At 42.1% G+C, this 22,965-nt stretch overlaps 1 protein-coding gene across 1 annotated transcript in view; it reads right to left on the bottom strand.

Moving 5' to 3' along the window:
- Nucleotides 1-354: 354 nt before the first annotated feature.
- GPBP1 (GC-rich promoter binding protein 1) overlaps nucleotides 355-22,965 on the bottom strand; it is a 40,563-nt gene continuing 17,952 nt past the window's right edge. Inside the window, exons 4-13 of the mRNA XM_048503846.1 lie at nucleotides 14,892-15,020; nucleotides 11,751-11,874; nucleotides 10,425-10,648; nucleotides 8,913-8,979; nucleotides 8,016-8,200; nucleotides 7,535-7,672; nucleotides 7,180-7,344; nucleotides 5,876-6,063; nucleotides 2,284-2,386; nucleotides 355-1,280 (exon numbers count right to left, since the gene is read on the bottom strand). Coding sequence (XP_048359803.1) covers nucleotides 1,122-1,280; nucleotides 2,284-2,386; nucleotides 5,876-6,063; nucleotides 7,180-7,344; nucleotides 7,535-7,672; nucleotides 8,016-8,200; nucleotides 8,913-8,979; nucleotides 10,425-10,648; nucleotides 11,751-11,874; nucleotides 14,892-14,963 — 1,425 coding nt within the window. The 5' untranslated portion in view covers nucleotides 14,964-15,020 and the 3' untranslated portion in view covers nucleotides 355-1,121. The remainder of the gene's footprint in view (nucleotides 1,281-2,283; nucleotides 2,387-5,875; nucleotides 6,064-7,179; nucleotides 7,345-7,534; nucleotides 7,673-8,015; nucleotides 8,201-8,912; nucleotides 8,980-10,424; nucleotides 10,649-11,750; nucleotides 11,875-14,891; nucleotides 15,021-22,965) is intronic.

Below are 22,965 nucleotides of genomic sequence, written 5' to 3'. Positions count from 1 at the left end.
AAGGAAATGTTTATGAAGAGCATTATTACCCAGATCTTGGTGACAGCAGTGGGGAAACGAGATCCCAGCAGTGAAACAGATATACCTGTACAGATGAATGTGCAGCCATACCACTATTCAATGGAATGTACCTTAACATTCTGGGCTGAGAGTCACAAAATGCATTTGCTGTATAGTGACACAGACCAGAAATCAATACTAGTATTCTCAGAAGAATGACAGGCAGCAATATTAGACAATTAAAGAACCATAAATATCTTCAGTGTTATGTACCAAGGTGACATTATGAGAAGACAGTTTATTGTGCATGAGTTTGACAAGACCAGTCAATGAAATAAGCTTTCTGCATCTGAATAATTTATCAAAATAATGTTTATTTACCCTCCCCCACAAGAATCAGCGCCCGTTGTGAGGATCCAGATTCCTGGGTCTCATAGCATCCAAATAAAGCTTTTGATTTACACCAGTTCTGTGAAGTTTGGAATTGAAGCAAGTCTTTTTCCATAATTACTGTAGTACAAACTGCTAGAGAGCAATTATTGGTATGTATCAAGAAGAAGTGGAACAATTACAACAGTTCAGGAAAATGGAAGTTTTAGTGCACTTTTTGTCATTTTTTTATTTTTAGCCAACATGCTATACTCTCTATCGTCTGTGCACAAAGTGAATACTGGGGATTTCCACCATATGGAAATCCGTCTCAGCAAGCAACACACTGTGTCAAGCTGCCCTTTCTCCCCTCAGACCTGCAGTTTTTAAGACAAAAACTTTGCCAAACAATACATAATCTTTTTTTATTATTAAATGAGAAAATCTCATTCTCATACATTGTCACATGGCTAGTCAGAGAAATGCTGCAGTGATGAAAAAAAGTCAATGTTGGGGCAGAGTCCTCATTTCTACAACATCCATTTACAAAGAAATTATAGTCATGTTTTCAACACAGCTCATCAACACAACGGTCTTCGGTTCCTTCACGAGGAGTCCCAAAGATCCTTCGTCTAACGGGGGGCGCGCGCACAGCACTACTTCAATTATAGTTCTTCCCCTCTTTTGAGCAATTCACTCGCAAACTGTGCCGGCTGCAAGAAAGAGCGCCTCCTGCTCTCCAGCAGTCTTCTTCACACATCATCATCATCTGACGTGTCGCTGCTGCTTGTTTCCGTGTCTTCATTCTCAATCGTTGGTTTGAAAGTGCTGTTTTTCCAGGGACTGAATTTGAAGTCACAGATGAGGCCATTTTTCAGAATACCATTTTTTCTAAGGCCATTTTTTTGTAACTGAAATGAAAAGCAAAGTTAGCAGTTTGAAGGAGACATAACCAAAAGGTTTCTGTTTTCCTAAAATATAAAGTGGCATACTGTGTTCATGGTAATCCTGCTTGCCTATTGCTTCAAACAACTTACCAAGAGGGAGAAAAAGTTAGCTTGTTCTTCCTGACCACTTGCCAAGCCCTCTATAATCTATTCAAATATTTCACCAAGGAAAACTCTGCAAAGTTCTAGAGATCTGCAAAAAGTTACAGGTGTAAATCTCTTTCCTTCTAAACCAGGGGTCTGCAACCTGCGGCTCTCCAGATGTTCATGGACTACAATTCCCATCAGCCCCTGCCAGCATGGCCAATTGGAGAGCCGCAGGTTGCAGACCCCTGTTCTAAACTAATCCAAGAATTTGGAAGTATCAAGTTGACATGCAACAGGAAGAAACCTCTTAGCTTAGTAATTTCTTGCCAACAGTGCAGAAGTCTCTTAAAGAAACTCGCACTGTCATGCTATTGTTACTTAGCTGAGCTAGTAGCAGAGGGAACATAAGACTCCGTATTTATGTAGCACAAGACTATAGAAAGTTGCATGCGTAGCTCTCATCCTAAAGAGTTACAGAATGGGTGATGTTATGGGGAAGCAGTAGATGCCATTCCATTCCCCATTACTGTCCACGGCTGAAACAGACATTTGCAGTGGCAAAAACAGAAGGGAGATTATCATACTAAAGAAGTTCAGAAATGAGCCAAACAGCACAGGCAAGTAGGACAGGAAGCAGATGACCGTGCTGTGTAGCAACAATTTGAGAAGATGAACTCTCTAAAGCTAATTTCCTACTCCAAGAAATTGTGCAGGCAAAGAATTACAGCTCTATGATGTTCAGGAAATGTTCAGTTGTGACTGATGCTTGAAGCACTAGACCTCAGGCTACTGGTACTGCTTCTCTTAGAGCTGAATGCTAGACGTATATCCATCCTGCTTTGCTCATAATGTACTTCTACAGGTAGATTTTGTCTCTCACCTGTTCACTGATAACCTGAAATTCCCTCATTTCATCCTCTGTTAATGGAGCACAGGTCTCATCATTCTCACTGTCTTCCTGCCAGCCCATCTCCTTTAACAATCTAAAGAGAGATAGAAGACATTGCATGGTTTAGTTTAAAGCCTTTTACTGATGCTTATATACACTGAAAGTGACTAGCAGCTTGAGGCCCAATCTGATTGCTTTGAAGGAGACCCGCTGGGCGGTCATTTGCCAGGTCTTCGCATCTGTTTCCTTCTACTCTTAAGACAGCATGGAGAAATGATTTGAGATAAGAAACCCTGTATCTTCTTTAAAGCTCAGATGAAGGCAACAGCACATAACTCAGAAAAAGCAGGAGCTCTCAGGTCCCCAAAACAAATTCCCAGTCATTTTGAAAAATTCAATCATCAGGGCAACTCTGATCAGGGCCACAGAATGAGCGTGTTGCCACTTTCCCAACCTGCAATGGCCCGAGAGGACCTGACTGCTACTTGACTGTTTGGGCAAGCATAGGAACACCACTTGCATTACCTAATTGTTAGCAGCTACCAGGGTCCATTTTTAGGTTTTTTTAAAAAGAGCAAAAGGGATCCATTGCCCCCACCCAGCTTCCCTTGAAATCCTGAATCAGGTGCCGAACACCTGATAACCAAATTATAAAACAATACTGGAAGCTCTGCTCATGGAACTCCCAACATCTTATACCTCTCTCCACAGGTATAATGAAGAGGGAGAAAGGCTTGCCTGTATACCCACCCACACACACCCACACCCACGGGCGACCCATCTGCAATGATAATGATTGTACATATGGAGTACGCATGCACGCACGCACGCACGCACACATGTCCAGCTACATGGGTTCTTCCCCAAAAGCCACTGAGGGGCAGAGAGCCAGCAGAAATTATCTACGGTACCGAAACCAGCAAGGGGAATTGGCAGAAATGCCCCATGGCCTTAGTGCAACAACCACTCACAAAGAACTGGTACAAGATGAGCTGGTCAAACCATTTCCCACCTGACTTCAAATCCCCCACCACATCCTGTGCCATTGTGAGGGTTTGAGTGGGGACATAAAATCCCATCCAAAAAGACTCCATTGGCAGTTCTTTAGGATTCAATATCTGCAGTTCTTTAGGATTCAATGCTGTGAGCTGACAGCACTTTCCACCACCATTAGGATTCAATACATACATTTTAAGAATTATTAGCTATCATATGTCAGGGTTGTTGGACAGTGGAATTCCCTGCCTCAGAGTGGTGGGGTCTCCTTCTTTGAAGGTTTTTAAACAGAGGCTGGATGATCATATGTCAGGAGTGCTTTGATTGTGTGTTCCTGCATGGCAGGGGGTTGGACCTGATAGCCCTTGTGGTCTCTTCCAACTCTATGATTCCAAAAGCAATCATTCATGTTCTATTTTCAGTCTGAACACAAAAGGGAGCTTTTTGTTCTTTTGTGCTTTGTACTTTGTACAGAAGCATAAATCGTTTCTGAACATCAATATTCCTGACATTTCCATTTTCAAACTGTACAGGAAGGTAGTTTTGTTTGCACATGGCTGCTGCTCTAAAACAAAAGGGAACAGCCAACAACAGCCGGTAAATGCAAGAAATTATAACAGGTAACAGCACTGGAAGCAACCAGAAAAATACTACAAATTACTAAGCAATAAAGATGATTAAAAACTACAACTGGGATTTTTTTTAATTGCCTTTAATGAGATGAAATGCAATAATGATTTGGGACTTTTTAAAAACAACTGAACTCATAAAAAGTTGTGTTGTGAAAGGAGAAAAACTTATTCTTATACATTAGATGTGGTATCTTGTCTAGAATTTGAAAGCCCTGCATGCATCCAGATGGTGAAACTCTTTTACTAAAACAGATGATGCCCACGCTCTTATTTTTTTGTGAATATGTTTAACAGGTTCAAAATAATGTATGTTTATTCCTTTCTTTCTCTGTATATATTTCACTGCCAATAGGAATTTAAATCCAACCCCCTTCTTAATTTCTCCTGAAGTAGTGTAAAGGATTCAATGGTGTTGGTGGTGGAGTAACCTTGAGTACATTCCACAGCCCGGGCGATGGGCCAGATGCATCGGCGGAGACTTTATCTTTGCGCGGGAGATGAAGTCTCTGTTCCCATGGGAAGCAGGAAGGGGGGATGGGGTGAATGGTATTATAACCTGTGCTTCTGGCGGGAAGTGTCATTCCTGCCACTGCGTGTACTTGAGCTTTCTAAGATGTCTTAATAAATGGACTTTTACTCCCAAAGCCTTTTATTTCTGCGTCTATGGAATTCCTTACAAGTAGTGTGTTCGAAGTTTAAAGCTGTTTCAAAGGGCTACGTGGTCCTAAGGAAATTACTAGTGTGGGATTCCAGGTTACATTTAACAAGTTAAAATGTTATTTATATATGCTCTGTAGCTTAAAGGTTTTTTTTTTTAAAAAAAATCTACAATAAAACAAATTGAGGCAACTACTACTGAGGTGACTACTGGATGCCCAGGCACAGAACTGTGTTGAATCCCTTCCAAGACACTACCAAGTGCAGAAATCCATTTTCCTCAAAATATTGGACAACAGTACAGGTATCACCCACCCAAAGAATCAGGCAGAGCAGGAAGGAGCCAAGTGCTTTGACTGCCCAAACAGGTCTAAACCTTTGCTTGCATGTTTACAAGATCAGGAACATAAATGGAAGGAAAAGCTAGCCCCTGAGAAGATAGCAAGCTACGCCACTTTTCACAGGCAGCCTGCACTAGAGGTTTAAAGATAAAAATCATCTTAATCCGATGGTAAGTCTCTGCTTCATCAACTGCTCGGGGGAGTGATTTAGCACTCTAACTCTGCTTGCTGCACTGTTTGAGCCTGACTCTGAGGGTAAAACAGGAACAAGCACATGAAAATCTATGCCCCTTGCCCCTGCTTCCCCTGTGGATGGACTGCAACACCTGAAGCACTTTGCTCCTCAGATACATCTGTCCAAGTCCAATCAGGTAGAATGCAGAGAGTTAGTGGGAGAAGAGTTAGTGGGCTTCTAACCTCCATTCATTGCATCAAACTGGAAGTCATGCACATATCAGTCTACAAGATTCTTTTTTGCTCCTAGACACATTCTGGCTGTACAAGTGTAATGTAGTGTCTCAGACCTGGAATAGGGGCTGATTGGGATAACAACTATCTGAGCACAGCACTGGGGATTAATCACACAAACACTTGGGCAATGTCCCTTGTAACCCATACCTCTAACCTGGATAGAGGAAGAGGAGGTCAAGAAAGGAAACAAAGCTATAACCCCAAGAAGTCTCATCCTGCTGCCACCAGAAATGCAAATCCCCCCAGGCACATCCTCTTCTGTTGTTTTAGAGAAAGGCAAGCTCTTAAGAGCTTCAGGAAAGCCTAATCTATTGTACAGGAAATGACTGGCAGTCAGGGTGAAAGTCCAGCTCACCAGGCAAATTTGACCTTCCTCCTCACCCGATAATGCAGGACCTAATTCCACACTGAATTAATTTGAACCCATTAAGGGAGAAAGATTTTTCTCAAAAGGTTAAACTGAACTGAGATTTTAAAAACACGTACCGATGCTCTGCTTCAAGTGAGCTTGAAAGGACATCAGTTTGAGGAAATGTTGAAGAACGAATGATCTGCTGGGAAATCACTGCAGCCGATCTATTTTCTTGCGGATTTTCATTTTCAAAGTTTCGGTTTATGTCCCTCTCTTGGTGATCACTGTTGCTATTATGCAAATTAAATTCATCATCATCCTCCTGTCAAAGAAGTCACATATTTCAGGAAGTTCCAGACATGACTCACATTTCACTATTTGCAACAAATCTTCACAATAGCAAGTTCCCTTTAAACCAAAAAATGCTCACTATGAAAAGTTCTAAATCTGAAAAAGTTTCATTTGGGTACGGGGTGCAGGATAAATTTCAGCAACTGAATGTTATGATAAGATGGATAATATAGACCAGAAACCGCAATACATGATAGTGAACTACCATACCAGCTTGTGTTTCAACCATTTTGGAAGTTCATCCTGAAGAAATCAAATATGAAAGATCACACACTATTCATAGCCTTGGACCTACACACTTTTTTTTTCCTTTCTAGCTATACTGCATATTCACAGCACAAGTGTGGGGAATATGCTCTCTAATAACTGAGTTTCAAGGACAACAGAGTGACCAGAATACTGGGAAGTCACCCTCCCTTCCCTACAGAAGTTCAAAACCTGAGAACTTTGTTGTTATAATGCACAGTTCCAAAACCAAGAAACTATAAAGAACACAGCATTTTAAAACTACTTCAAGTGTTCTACTGTACTCAGAAACCTCAAAACTAAATTGCTGGTGCTCTGCAAAAGTCACAGATAAAGGGGAAAAGCCTTGTGAGTATAAAATGAAGGAACACAAGGGCAATTTATCACCTAAAAACTAGATCAAGCAGTCAACCAAGTAAAAATACTACGTGAGTTGTGGAGTGCAAGTGCATAGACCCACCACCACCATGTGGCTATTTAATGTGAAATGGCATACATATATCTATATGCAAAACAGTTGATTCATCCTGATCTTCCATATAAACAGACAGAAGTAGGAGGTAATCACGCACACTTGGTAAGCCAGCATTTAGAAAGGATGGTTTTGGGGCGTATATCGTTATTACTATCAGAGAAAGGAAAGAAGAGATGGGAAAATATTTGCTATTTTCCACCACACCAAGCATGTTAGCAGAGCCAGTGTTAAGTTGATGCAATTTCAACAATCTTTTACTGCAAGGTTTATATGATCTGCTTGTTTCTAATATTTAGAATGATGAAAAGCCTAATGAAGTATACTGCACGGGTTTGATATAGTGCTATTACACATAAGTACACCCACTTCCTTCTCTTGCCCAACACAGTTCTCATCATGTTCTTCTTCAACTCGATCCCGCTTCAACGTCTTCAAAAATTCACTCTTTTTATCAGTACGCATTCTTGTCAATTTGGTTAAGCGAGGCTGGCCCAGTTTATCGACTGGGGATGAGGAATTTGACCGATTGCACTACAGGAGAAAGAGATGGTATAGAGAAAAAGTGAGGCAGTTGCAATTTTTGGTCAAGTAATTGTTTCATCTTATTTCAAAAACTTGGGTTTTATGGGTGTTCAAGAGTCTCCAAATCCACTGTTTAACACACAACCTTCTACACCTGAAGCAGCCCAGACAAAAAAGGAGAATCACATAACTGAAGTACCTCTTTCACAGAATTCTGTGATCCAACAGTCTTGGCAGTAGATTTGAAAGCACTGAAGTTTCCCATACCATATGCAGAATCATGAGGAAATGGACTCCCAAGTTTGTTCTCTTTTGTTTGGCTTTTCCACTGTGTAGACTAAAATCAAAACGGTAAGAGATATTTCAGGAAGATTAAACTTAACATTTTAAAAAGCTCAATTTATCAAACATTACAGAGAAGGGCCTGAAGCCATTATTTATAAAAGTATGTAAAAGCCCCTGATCTGAAGAAACTGCATGCTAAATCTGAGGGCACCAGAAATAAGGAGGTGGTAAGGGAAGGTAAAGGGGGAAATGAGAGATAGAGATGATGATGAACAGCTACATGCACTTAGCCTTAATTTCACTATCACAAAATGTTATATTAACATACAAGCAAAGAAATGTTGCAACAAAGTGAGGCTACCCTGCTGTCGATACACACAACTTTCAGCTCTCACCTTTGCTGGTGGAATGGCAGGCTTGGGAACTAAGCCTTTATAAACACTTGCCCCGGTCCCATTCTTAGCTGGCTGGGAATGAGCATTTCCTCCCAAAGGAAATCCAGATATCTGTAAATCTTTTGTATTGCCTTTTTTAATGACCATCATACGTGGAGATCTAGATTTAGGATTTAGAGGATATTCTGAAAAGAAATTTGAACAGTGTCATTCCAAATTTCAAGGGTAAATTCAGTGTAATTATACAGCAGACCTTAAGTGCTCTTAAATTTTGTAGGGCATTTAATCAGAGTACTTGAAGCTAGGTTTATACTGCATGAATGATGGTTTGTATGTTTCTCAACACAGGGACAGTGGAAGTCCCTGGATAAAAAAGGATAAACACCCCCATACATGCCCTGTTTCCTCGAATATAAGACATCCCAAAAAAATAAGACATAGTAGAGGTTTTGCTGAAGTGCAAAATATAAGGCATTCCCCGAAGGTAAGACATAGCAAAGTTTTTGTTTGGAAGTATGCCTGACGAACAGAACACAGAAAAAATAAGACATCCCCTGAAAATAAGACATAGCGCATCTTTGGGAGCAAAATTTAATATAAGACACTGTCTTATATTCACGGAAACACGGTATGCACACACATTTAGGCTTAAGGCTTTGGCCAATAAAGCCATATTATTAAAGGAAAGGATACATACACATTCAGACAAAATAAAGGAATGTAGTTATCAATGAAGTTCAAAATTTTAAGGCAAACAATTCATAACTGTCAGAGATAAATTATTGCACGAAGAGATAAAATTACTAGTAATATGAAATAATGGTCCTTTTTTTATTTGTGTGTAAAACAAAATAGTATTCAAGAACTTTACGGCAGTGCAAAGGTTAGTACTCTTACCCCAAACACCAGCAGCTAAAGATTTATTCTGGTTTGGTTCTCTCTCATATTCAGGATTCAGAGATGGCTAAAAACAAACGAGGGAGGGTGGAGACACAAAATTATTTTACAATCTTTTCTTTAAAAAAACCTCCTGTTTGAATAATTCAGAATTTATCATCCTGTTCAATTATTCAAAAATTTTAATGCTGTTGATAGTCTGACAGACACACTCACACCTCCTTAATGCAAAGGTCTGACTATTAGAAGAAATTCTAGCATACTAGATTTCAATCTCCATTTGACAGAACTATACCTGCTTTCTGCCTCTCCCAATAAAAGGTTCAAGAGTAAAACCAGAATATACAGAATCCACTTCAGGATATAGAAAGAGTTAATCTGTTTATATTAAAAATTTTCATGTTGCAAAATAAAGTCTTAAAGACTGAGATACGCATTACCCTGGACCCCTTAACATGAAGTATCAAAATTTCTTTACAAATGACATATAGGGGCTTTAGTAATATTCAACGTAAAGAGCCTAATGAACCCTTGAAGAACTGAAGTGAATAAATTATTCAGGTCACCACAGCACCAAGAAATTCCATTGTGGTGCCTAGTATGACCAGTAATGGTACCTCTCAGCAGTTTTTCCACTGATGAAAAATGAAAGGAGGGGTCCCCTTTGATTGCCAAAGATTATGCTGAGCAATGTGAGACAAGGGTGTATTGGGGAGAGGGGGAGAAATTGGCTGAAATTGAGCAAAATAGATTCCTGAATCCAAACCAAAGCTTTATCATATCACATCAGGATGTTTTGTTGTATGATGTAAAAACAAATGTATGCGAGGTTCCTGTCACTGCCTGTTTACATCTAAATCCAAGGTTACACCATTCAACAGGGGTGAATGAACTTACTTCTTAGACGGTTGTTTTCCATATGGCTCCAATATTCACTTAAATGGACCTCTTTAAAGCCATCATGGAATTATGAAAAATTGGGATGTCTGGAGACAGCGGCAGCTGTTGTTCCAGACTCCGCCGCCTCTATGGGACCAGCTGCTGCCACCCGGCACTTCATCATCCCCACCCCCCACGTTCACTGCAAGCTCTGGGTAGGCCTGAAGGAAGAACACCAGGCTGGCCCATCACGGGGGGTGGGGGCAGCAGGAAAGGGCAGCAACAGCAAGAGGGATGAACAAGTCGGCAGGAACCAGGCCCAGCCCAGGGGCCCAACTTATATAAACAATCACTGCCCAGCCACCAGGAGAAAGGACAGGGTGAACATCGCCCAGGAAAAGGGAAAGAGGGATAGAACATCCAGAGGGGTCTGGGGGAACCCCCACATGGGGAGACATTAGGTTAGAGTTAGAGGTTAACTTGATGAGAACCAGGGCTACCCCTGTAATAACTAATATACATTGGTCATAACTTTAATAAAACTGTGTGAAGAAAATGAAACCCTGAAGGCTAAAAAAATGAGTTTGGCTCCTAAATTCTGAACTGGCTCCTAGAGCCAAGAAAAAAACTCACAAAATCTTCAGCTTCAAATTGTTTGCGTTCTTCCTTGTCTTCTTTTTTCAGATTTTCACAGTCAGGTGCATTGCTTTCATGCAGCCCTTGGCTTTTCCCAGAGTGGAAGCTGCTGGTACGAGCACGTGAACCTCCACCATGGTATCCCCCTCTGTGATTTGTGTTTTCGGTGCCATTCCTGCCTTGCGAGCGCCAGCCATTTCTCTCTTTTCTTCCCATATGCCCTAGGAGTTTTAAAATTGAAACACAAAGTCAAAAAGGAGTTTTGAATTTATTTATTTATTTATTTATTTTATTGGACTTTTATACCGCCCATCCCCGAAGGGCTCTGGGCGGTGTACAATATATAAGGATACAATATAAAAACAAGTAGACAATTAAGAGCAGCGATAAAAATTTACATAGCTGTAGTTCTAATTATATAAAAGCTCAGTGGGTTAAAATGGCGTCCAACATTCCAATAATAAAAATCCCTCCCCCCTCAGAATAAGATTATATCCACAGAAAAGCTATAAAAATTTTAAAATTCAGTGTTAAGCTATACCTAAGAAGTTATTCAGACTTGTAACTGAACCTTGTAGGGACTGGGCTGCAATTCTATTTGCATCCTGGAGGCAGCATGGTGTAGTGGTCAAGAGCAGGTGGACTGTAATCTGGAGAACCGGGTTTGATTCCCCACTCCTCCACCTGAGTGTCAGAAGCTTATTTGGTGGAGTTTTCTACACTCGAACACTACACTACAGGTGTGTTTCTACACCCGAACATTCCTACTGGGTGACCTTGGGCCAGTCACAGTTCTTTGGAACTCTCTCAGCCCCACCTACCTCACAAGGTGTCTGTTGTGGGGAGAGGAAAGGAAAGGAGCTTATAAGTCACCTTGAGTCTCCTTACAATACAGAAAGGTGGGGTATAAATCCAAACTCTTCTTCTTCATCCTTCTTACTCCTCCTCCCCTGCCGCAGAAGATGAGGAAGTGAACACAATCTCCCCCTAACCCAGAAAGACAAGTGTAGCCCATGCCTATGCTGGGGTCCAAGAACAGACCTAATTGTCTTTGCAGACCTTATGAGTACCATTTTTTCATAGATGAACACTGTACTGTTGGTCATGGATTAGGAGAAACAGACTAAGAAATATAGCACACTCTCCCTGAGCATGATTCGTTTAAGTACTGTTCTGTACTTTGAAATGTGCTGTACAATTAAATGGTTTTAATTCTACTTAAACAGTACCAGCAAAGAATTTACGAATAAAGAGTTCCAGAACATTCAGAATAACTCACCATAAAATAGGCAAACATCTTACTTAAGAGACAAAAATACAAACCTCCATTTGAACGGCCACTACTAGGATCAAATCCATCAGAAGAGTTGTGCCGCCTGCGGTTAACTTCATAACGGTTCTCAGTCCATGAAAAACTTTCAGAATGCTTCTCAAGATTCAATGATGACTGAAAAGTGGAACAATATTAAATGAGGACTACAGTAGCAACACCAGCCTTCTAAAGGACACGGCACCATAATATTAACCTTTTCCCAGTCTTGCACGTCAAGAATCCTCCAAAATTTGTATCAAGTCTCGCTCAGGAGGGAGACTCAACTAAGAACATAGCACCTAAAGCCAAATTCAGATGAACAAATTGTTGGAGTTTGCCACATATGATAAGTTATTTAGTTTAATTAAAAATAATTGTATTGAAGAATATGTGGAAGAATGGTAACCATTAATATGTTATGTGGAAAATAGAACAGAATGCTCAAAATTAATAGAATATTGTAAATGTTTTAAAAAATGTGATCTCTTCATGGAAAGAAATTGAGGTTTATACTATAAGGAACAGGAAAGGAAAAAGTATTGAATTTTGGAATTGTTTATGATTATGGAAACTGTTGATCTTAGGTTATTGAAAGCTTAGTTAAAAGTCTGACGGGGGGGAAAGAAAAATTGTTTAAGGATCATTTAACAATAACTTGAATAAAAATTGTAAGAATATTATGTATCAATCCCTCTTAGGAAGTAGGTGGGTTTTGGCAGTGTTTTGTTAAATGCAGACATAATGTTATGAGTTTTTCTTCTTTTTATGTGAAAATTGTTTGTTTATATTGCTATTTTAATAATGTTAATAAAGATTGTAAAAAAATCAAAAACAAAATAAAGTCAAATTCAGTTGCATCTATAGAATTTTTCTACTCTCTATATACTCCATAGACCAGTGATGGCGAACCTATGGCACGGGTGCCACAGGTGGCACTTGGAGCCCTCTCTGTGGGCACGTGCGCAGAGTTCATCATGTGGGGGTGGAAAATCACCCCCACCACACACACACATCTAGGCTGGCCTGGGCCACTGAACACAATGTGCACGCACCAGGGTGAGCAGGGAGAACTCAGCTGACAGGCATGGTGTCTATGCTCCGGGTGGCTGCTGCCCGGGGGGGTGGGGGTTGCAGAGGAGGCAGAGATGCTAGAGAGGCACAGAGCAATGCGCACGGGACTTGCTGGAGGCTCGAACAGACTGGCCCCTGCTTGAGCAGGTGGGGCGGAGGAAGAGGGAGCTAACCAGTTTTTTCTAAACTGAAACCTCAGCATTCAGGTTAAATTGCTGTGTTGGCACTTTGCGATAAATAAGTGGGGTTTGGGTTGAATTTGGGCACTCGGTCTCAAAAAGGTTCGCCATCACTGCCATAGACCCACTGGATATAACTCCATATTGTGCTGCACTTACAGACCTGAATTAAATTCCACTGGATGGTTATAGACAGCATTTTCTACTAGAGACAAATGTATAGTATAGTTTTCACACAAAACATTTAAAAGTTTCCATCTGTTCAGAAGGTTGAACTATTTGGGTCTCTCCCTGAACTTCCAAATCATCAAAGTTAAATATTACTTATTCTCTATGCTATAGTCACGGAACGAAGCACTATTTGTAAACAGTCATTATAGTGTTACATTATACACCATCTAGAAACGAGATTTTTAAAGAATACTTCTACATACAAGTGTGCAGTCTACATTTTCAACACACAGTGGAGCTATCGCTCTATCAGATTTACTTATGTTGCACTGGAGTTTTGTTTAAAGTCTGCAGATTTATGACCTTTCAGACTATTATTGATCACTACGCTACAGTAAGATGAAAAACCTGGTACCCAAGAAGGGGAGCAAGCAAGTACTGCTTGTTAACAGAACCAAGGTGGCATTTTTAACTCAAGATTTTTCCACTACACATAGGCATCCTTCATATAAGAGACCACTGTCTCCAGGAATTACAGGACAGGCTCTTGACTTCACGATATTTTCAGCTTGTTTTTAAACATTGACATTAATATTTTCAAAAAACTGAAAAGGTATCAGTCACAGTAAAAAGCAGAAAAGGACAAATTCAGTTGGATCCTACAGAAGTTTTCCACTAAGAGTCAGCAGAAAACAACTGTATGTTCTGAAAGGGTTAAACAACTGAATATATTGTGATACTTAAAACAATTTATTGCCAGAAGTAATTTTGTAGATGGAACAGTGTCAAGCATCCATATCAAGTACATTCCATAATATCAAGGAGAATTTTATTTAAAATTACAAAGATCAATTTATCAACAACCAATCTAAAGCATATTCCCGATTCTGCAGCAACAATTAACAGATTGCTTTGCAACTAAATAGAGTTGTAATATACTCTGGGAACATAATGCAAAAATCTTGGCTTTATTCAGTCCATATGTTCTTTGCCTTGCAGAGCTGTTTCTGCTGAGAGATGCAATACATATTTATGTTCAGTGTTTTCTATATATATAACAATACTAATGAAGACCATTCCTTTGAATGCAAACGTTTCATAGTTATTTGGAAATGTGCTTAGTCAAAAATGCTTTGCTCAATGGGACTTTAGAATCAAAACAATGTGTAATTAAATCTTATTTTTAAAAGTTCAGCTGCAATACATTTTTTTTTAAAAAAATAATCTGATTAAGAATGAGATCGGAATGTCACACAAAAAATGTAATCCATTGAAGTTGAATTTATGACCTTGTTATGGATAGCTGTTCCTCTTTATAAAGGAAAAAAGTGGAAAATTACTTTCCCTGTCATCATATAGCATAACTATTCTGGCAGTTGTATTAAAGCTTGACATGGGACTGGCAAATCACTGAAGATATTATCTGCTGCTCTATCAGAATAACCTTTTAGTTCTGTTTTATGCTGTTTACTTTCCTTTGGAAACTAAAACTAAAGCTTTGACTTAATTGCATTTGCTTTAGAGCTGGGTTCCTTTTCAACGGAGTTTTTTTAAACAGAAAAGAAAATCCATGCTAAAACAAACTCAATCCAAATTTCAGTTATTCACTATCTGCTCTTCTACCCTGAAAACAATGAAAAGTCAGGTAAATTTTATGGTTTCCACAATTTAAAAAGTGAAGTTTAAGCGAAGTTCTCATACTTATGATTCAGGAGACAATAAGAAATTCACCTTTGATGATGATGATGATGATGGTGGAGTAGGGAAATTAAGCCAGGCTGGAGCAAAGTCATGCTGCGCCATTTAGGTCCAGTCTCACCAAGTCAGTGAAACAAGGCTTCAACACCTCATTGCAAATGTCTGTAAGAAAAGCAAGAAATATTGTTATAGTTAACGACCAAAGGAAACTATTTTACAGCCTAGATCATTAAACTTCAATTTTTCCTTGGTGAAATGGTTCCCAATTGTCCAAATCCCTGCAGGAAGCCCACCCGCAGAAATCAACACATGGACTTCCACTAAAAATGTTACTAATGTCTTCTGGAATCCAGTTTAAACCACAATATAAACAGTGAAAGATATTAGATGATCTGGATAAACTGTATAAGATGAAAACTGATGATAGTAAAACACAACAAATTTGCTCATGATCAACATTAAATGAGAATACTTAGGCAGGGCTCGAAAAAACACTAGGTACTGTAGAGTTCATCCAATCATATGTCAATGCAGCAAGTTGTCCCATTGGATGTTTTTACCTCCCTTCTCAAAACGTTTGAGACATTTCACAACATTAAAAAATACAACATTGCTTAGTATTGCAGTCTTAGAAGAAGAATAGAAGGTTCAGTTGAAACATGAGGAACTCCACCTTCTGTCATTCAACCATAGCTCTCTTGTAATGCAATGGAAAAATGTAATCTTTGAATGTTTAAAACCTACCTTGGTTTTTCCACTAAGAACCAAAACAGATATAATACTGGATAAGCATTTTAAGTGCAATTTGTATAGTGCAAAGGAGAGGTCAATTTGACATTCCCCACCACACACCAATTGAAACCTTATACTTTTTAGTCCGAGCAAGCAAAACCTTTTTCCTTCTTGAGCAGGACCTTAATGTTTCCGTGGGCAAAATAGAACCCTGTCCTCAAGCACTGTAACTATTGCCCTTCTTTAAAAAAAAAAAAATCCTGGGATGACCAGTTCATTGACTTCCCTGTATCATACCTGGTTTTCCCCTAACTTTCATACTGCTATTCTTACTCTTCAGGTATGATATATTTACATAACCTTCCCAGAGTGCTAATCTCAGTTCCGCTGAAGAAATTAAATTCTTTATTGTTGCTGTGAAATTCAGCAAATAAAAACACACACTGTACAGGGGTGGTACTCATTCTACTAATAGTAGACAACAAGAGCCATCAACAAAAGAGCCATAAGACTACTTTACATCGTGACTACTTTACACCCTGACTGCAACCCCAAATATACAATAATACTTAGATGTAACTATTAACATTAAATAGCAAGAAACTTTTTAAAAATATCATAGCAGATGGTTTTTCCCCAATAGAGATGTAAAATTACTGAAAATTTGGCAGCCAAGGAAAACCAGGCTTTTGGGGGGGGGGGGCAATTTGGGAGAAAACACTTACTTTCCCAATAAATCTAAACTTTTTAGCAATTTAGATTTAACATAAATGCATCATGCAGTTTGTATATAAGCTGTATATCTGATGTTTGTAGAATTAAGAAGTATTCATGCCATTTTCTAGAAGAGAAATCGCAAGTATATCCAACACGTGAGAAAGAGTTGCAAACTGCGGCACTCTAATGCAACCACAGCACGTGTCTTTAATTTTTGTCACAATAAAAGTTGAAGGTAGAAAAACAAATTTTGTAGAAATAAAAGAAAATGTGTTATTTAAACAAGCTCTCTCAATGAGTTACAACAGGTAGGACTGCAAAGCATTTTCTGATATTAAGATACATTTTAGAACATTTAAAACACCTTTCTTTAATAAAATATTATCAAACAATTTTGTTGACAAAATTACATTTAAATAAAAATTCTTGAAAATGTACTATGTCTACAGTATAAGAGGGTTTCTTCAGTACCCCCCCCCCCCCCGGAATTTCCCAATTTTTCTGTTGGAAAGGTTGCGAGTCCTCAGATTTTTCTCGGGATATATGGGGGGGATGCTTTGTTAAGCAAGACTTTTCTCAAAGGGAAAACATTTCATAGGAGGGTTTTTTTAACTCAGTGCTCCCTAAAATTTCCCCGATTCTTTTTGTTGGAAAGATAGAAAATCACCACATTTTTGTGCTACATACTTTAACAGTGGAGAATCTCTACTTAATAAGTATTTTATTCATTCCAAAGGAGAAATATTTTATAGGCATTTTTCTAGTGTTTCTTCCTCCAGAAAAAAATTGGAAAAGGTTATTCCCCAAACTTTCCTTCCTACTCCCCGCCCCGCCCCCCAGGTGATGCCCTGCCACTGCTGAACATTAATTAGCTCTTGTGTATCTTGAGTGAAGGAGTTGGACTTTTGACTCAGAACTGTGCAAGTTTTCAACTTCTCCAGAAATCTTTATGAGACAGAATTTTTTTAAAGGAGCATTTGTGTTTAAAAACACCTGCATGCTGTGATAACTACACAAAAACTGCACCAAAGGATGAGGGTTGATGGCCCGGACACAAGGCTTGCAGCTTAGGGATGCTCACACCTTATCCATCATCCAGTTCCTCCAATTGTTTTGACTGGTTTACCACGTGCCAATTCAAGTCCCCCCAAGTAAGGGCCTTATATACATTCTTTACTGGGGAACAGTTGTTTGAAGATAGTTCCCAAGCAACTCAGTATCACACCTTACAATCTATATAAGGCTAAGCTACAAATATAAGTTACATCCTGGAATGAAACGCTGAACTCGCTGTGAAGGTCCATTTCACATGCAGAATGGGATAGAACTCTGGAGAATGTCCTCTTCCCCAAACCAGATGAACCTTCATGTTGTCCAATATTTCACTTTCACTTCAGAAGGACAGTGTGGAACATTCTAGGACAGTGATGGCGAACCTATGGCACGGGTGCCAGAGGTGGCACTCGGAGCCCTCTCTGTGGGCACGCGCACACAGAGTTTGTCATGCGGGGGGCGGAAAATCACACACACACCCCCCTAGGTAGGGCCTGGGCCACTGAGCACGACATGCGCGCACCGCAGTGAGCAGGGAGGACACAGCTGGCGGGCCTGGTGCTTATGTTCCGGGTGGCTGCTGCCCGAGGGGTGGGGCGCAGAGGAGGCAGAGATACTAGAGAGGCACAGAGCAGCGAGCAAGGGACTTGCTGGAGGCTAGAGCAGGCTGGCCCCTGCTCGAGCGGGTGGGGGAGGAAGAGGGAGCCAACCTCTGGATTCAGTTTAAATTGCCGGGTTGGCACTTTGCGATAAATAAGTGGGGTTTGGGTTGCAATTTGGGCACTCGGTCTCAAAAAGGTTCACCATCACTGTTCTAGGAGGTTTTCAAGAAGTACATTCGGACAGGGAGGGAAATCTCATCCACCAACAAAAATATAAGAAAATTTAGAACAAAAGTCACAGGAGTTAGGCTATGCAGTATAGACAAGTGTGGGCCAAAAACCCAGGATAAAGGTTTCCAAATGTTCAACAGGAAGTGTTCTTGCTAAAAGTCATATAAGTAGCTGCACTGTGGACTGAGCATGCTGCCACTGTCCATGCTTGAAATCAACATACCAATGAGAGTCAATTGTTGATCTACTCTCTGAGAGTAGTCTTGAAGATTTAACTTTTAACAATGGGATGGCTGTTTTGTCACAAGATCTGGGTACTGAATATCAGCATTTTTTCCAGGGGTCTCCCAAGTCTTGATCCTTGAGTGCCAGCCCACCCCATAGAAAAGAGAGAGGCACTAGGCACATAGCCTAGTGGAGCTGTAGGAGGAATTGGGGGGAAATCAGCGCAACATTATAGTACAAGAACTTCTTTATTACACACACTCAAAAAAGAAAAGAAAAAGCATTGGCCATTCCTCCATTAATACAAATTTGATAAATTTTCCCATGCTAAATTAACACAAATGGGCCAATTCAGATCTAAAAATTGGGAACAAAGCTTGGACCAATGGGGGTGGGAGTTTATACTGGACCAATTAATAATAATATGATGATGAGTTTTTATCATTTTCTCAGCTAAGGTCTAGATAGGACTTGTCAACTTCTGTTATATGACAACATACACAATTGCAACAGGTGTTGGTATTTCAATACAGCCATGCAGCATTAAGTGTCTCTGAGTCCCCTTTGTTCCTGGAAATTCTAATTGAATAAATGCAGAAAATTAAACCTACAATATTTGTTTATAAATATTTGATGCCAATAAATATGATCTGCAGAGTGTTACGAATGAATGGAATAAAGAACTAGATGGCCCTATTTTGCCAAAGCAATGGGATATGGCTTTCAAGATTATACCTGCGCTCTGTATTGTGATATTCAGCAAGAAATTATATTTAGGATATACCGGACACCACACAATTCTTTAGCAAAGGAATGAGTGAAGGATCTAACTGCTAGTATGATAAATCACAGGATGTGTCCCTTAAACATAAGCTTTGGGAATGTCCAGTCATTCAGTTTTTTTCTGGGAAGAAGTTATGACAGCGTGCAATTATCACCAGCACCAACCATCAAAAGTTTTGATATGATCCTGATGCCTTAACAATGGAGGCTCAGATCATACATGCTGTTTACCTGGCTTTTCATCATCTTCACCAGGTGAAATCATTTGTACCCTAGCGGTAGGCGGCGGCCATATGATAGAAGACGAACGAGATATGGTCATGCTCGTTCGCCTTCTGACCTCCGACCTATCCCAAGGGACGATGGTGGCGAGGTTCAGGGTTACTCTACTTCGTCGCTGGTGTTGATTAACGCCAGGTCCATCAACAATAAAACTGCTGTACTCCGAGATTATCTCGAAGCCCAGCAGATGGACCTGGCCTGCATCACCGAAACCTGGGTGCGCGAGGGTGAAACCATCACCTTAGGCGAAGTCGCGCCACCCGGGTTCGCGTGTCTCCATCAGCCACGAACACAGGGCCGGGGGGGAGGTGTGGCGATGTTCATCCGTGATTCTATTCCCTTCAGGGAGGCCCCATCCCAGAGATCACCGGCATGGAGTGTGTCGGCCTAGAGTGGTTGGCCGAGGAGAGGTTGGCAGTCCTTCTGGTGTACCGGTCGCCTAGCGCACCAAGGGACTGCCTCCCGCGGCTGCTGGAGGTGGTGGCGGACTGGGCTTTGAGGTTTCCCAGACTTATTGTCCTGGGTGATTTCAACGTCCATGTCGACACCGCCTCATGTACAGCGGCTGCGGACCTAGTGTCATCCATGGCGGCACTGGGCCTCTCCTTGGTAAGCTCTGGCCCCACTCATGAGGCCGGTCACACGCTGGATTTGGTCTTCGGTTTGGGGGTTAATGTGGTCATATCCTCTATGGACAGAGTGCCATGGTCTGACCATTATGCCCTGAAGGTTCGAATGGACCTGCCGCGCCAAACCCGTCTAGGCGAGGGGCTGATTTATGCCCGCCCGCGGAGACTTATGGATCCAATTGGTTTTCTGAATGCTCTGCGGGACCCTGAACCCGCCGGCACACTCGATGAACAGGTGGAGGACTGGAATTCCCGGCTCTCCGATGCCATCGAGACTGTTGCTCCCCGGCGTCCTCTTCGCCCCCATGTTCGGCAGGCTCCCTGGTATACCGAAGAGCTGCGACCGATGAAACGGCTCCTTAGGCGACTAGAACGCGTGTGGCCGAAGTCGCGTGGCGGAGCGGCGCGAACATCCTATAGGACGTTTATGAAGGCCTGTGAGATGGCAATGAAGGAGGCGAAGAGGGCTTTCTTCTTCTCCTCTCTTAAGGCGTCTGCTAGCTCTCGCCAGCACAATTATTTCGTATAATTGGGTCCTTTACCTCCTTATCGGAAGGGTCCACAAACCAACGATTGGCTGTTAGCTGTGAGGCATTTATGAGCTTTTTTTGCAGATAAAGTCGCGTCAGCTCCGCCAGGACCTTCCATGCCACGTTATCTACAATTAGTGAACTGGAGGCTCCCTTGCCGTCTTCGGACCCCAAGTTTGGCCCAGTTCTCCCCTGCTCTCCGAAGCCGCTGTTGACAGGGCCTTGGCTGCTGTTAGACCTACTACCTGTCCTCTGGATCCGTGCCCCTCCTGGCTTATAAAAGCTTGCCGGGCGGAGCTACCACCCCATCTGTTGAACATCCTCAATGGCTCCCTTGCGCAAGGGGTCTTTCGGATGGGTTGAAGGAGGCAGTGGTCCGCCCACTTTAAAAGACCATCGTTAGATCCAGGTGGATCTGGCCAATTACCGCCCCGCCTCGAATCTTTCGCTTCTGGGGAAGGTAATTGAGAGAGTGGTGTTGGAGCAGCTTCAGGGTTTCCTGGATGACGATCGCCTTCGATCCCTTCCAGTCCGGCTTCCGTGCTGGGCATGGGACGGAGACCGCTCTTGTCGCCATCACAGATACGCTCCGTATCCAGCTTGACCGAGGCGGATCGGGCGCTGCTGATTTTGTTAGATCTTACCGGTGAGCATTTGATATGGTCGACCATGACCTTTTGACTCCACCGTCTGGCCGCCTCGGGTTCGGGCACTGTCCTTCAGTGGATTGCCTCATCGAGTCAGCAAGTGTGGTCGCGGGGATGAAGCCTCCAGGAAGTGCCCGCTTCAGTGCGGAGTACCTCATGGAGCGCTGCTATCCCTGCTATTATTTAACATCTATATGCGACCACTTGCTCAGCTGGTGCGGAGCTTTGGCCTGATCTGTCATCAATATGCTGATGACACTCAGCGCATTCTGTTGATGGAGGGGGGATGCCATACCAGGCGTGCTCTCCAGCATTGTTTGGAGGCGGTAGCTGGTTGGTTGCAGCAGAGCAGGCTGCAACTGAATCCATCGAAGACGGAGATCCTCTGGCTAGAAGCCGCAGGGGTGAGGTTGGAGATTTCCAGCCGGTGTGGAGGGTCTCATTGGCGCCGACCTCCTCCGCTCGCAGTCTGGGGGTCCACCTGGATTCGTCTCTTTCAATGGAGACCCAGGTGGCCCATATAACCCGGACTGCATTTTTCCATCTTCGTCAGGCCCGGTGGTTGGCTCCCTTCCTCTCCCAGGCGGATCTGGCCACTGTGATCCATGCAACGGTCACCTCCAGGCTGGACTATTGTAACTCGCTGTACGCCGGCCTTCCCTTGCGTTTGATTCGGAAGTTAAAACTGGTCCAACATGCGGCAGCACGCCTGCTCACAGGAGGCGCCTTCAGAGAACACATCCAGCCTGTGTTGCGGCAGCTGCATTGGCTTCCGGTTGAATTCCGAATCATCTTCAAGGTGTGGGTTCTGACCTTTAAGGCTTTGCGCGGCCTGGGGCCCTCGTACCTTCGGGACCGCATCACCCCATATGTCCCAATTCGGCCTCTGCGTTCTGCAGAGGCCAATCTGCTGGTGGTCCCCGGCCCCTCTATGATTACGGCACTGGCCCCGGCCTGGTGGAACACCCTTCCTCCAGCTGTCCGGGCCCTGCGGGACCTGGGTGAGTTCCGCAGGGCCTGTAAGACCGTGTTGTTCCACCGGGCCTTTGGAGTGTCCAGCTGCTAATATGGTGCCCCTCACTGCTCTGTGCCTGGGGCAGTTACATCAGGGTCCCCTCATATGAGGAGCCCCCTCATATGGGGAGCCCCACTGGCCCCCCCTCAGGGAGGTAGGTTTTTAAATTGGGGCCAGACGCCTTCTATTTATTTATTATGTATTATGGTTACTTGCTGTTTTTATGAGTTTTAAGCTATTTTATGGGATGGAGCCTATGTATTTATATTTGTATGATTGCTCCTGTTGTTCACCGCCCGGAGCCCCCCGGGGATCGGGCGGTATATAAATTGAAAAAATAATAAATAAAAATAAATAATAAATAATATCCCAAAGCAACCTAGCTACAGTGATCCACGCAACAGTCACCTCCACATTGACCACTACAACTCATTATATGTATGGCTACCCTTGGCTCTACTCTAGACACTCCAGTTGCTTAGTGGGAACCTGTGGCAGATTCACATCCAACCACTGCCCTCCACCACTTGCACTGGCTCCAGGTGTAGAACAGAATTAAGTTTAAGGTTCTGGTCCTGACCTTTAAAGTCCTAAACAGTCTAGGTCCATTGTATCTATGGGAGCACCTCTCCCAGTACGTCCCCTGAAGAGCACTGTTTTC

The sequence above is a fragment of the Sphaerodactylus townsendi genome, linkage group LG07 (genome assembly GCF_021028975.2).
Source record: "Sphaerodactylus townsendi isolate TG3544 linkage group LG07, MPM_Stown_v2.3, whole genome shotgun sequence".
Lineage (NCBI taxonomy): Eukaryota > Metazoa > Chordata > Lepidosauria > Squamata > Sphaerodactylidae > Sphaerodactylus > Sphaerodactylus townsendi.
This window is presented reverse-complemented; position numbering and strand designations above follow the sequence as displayed.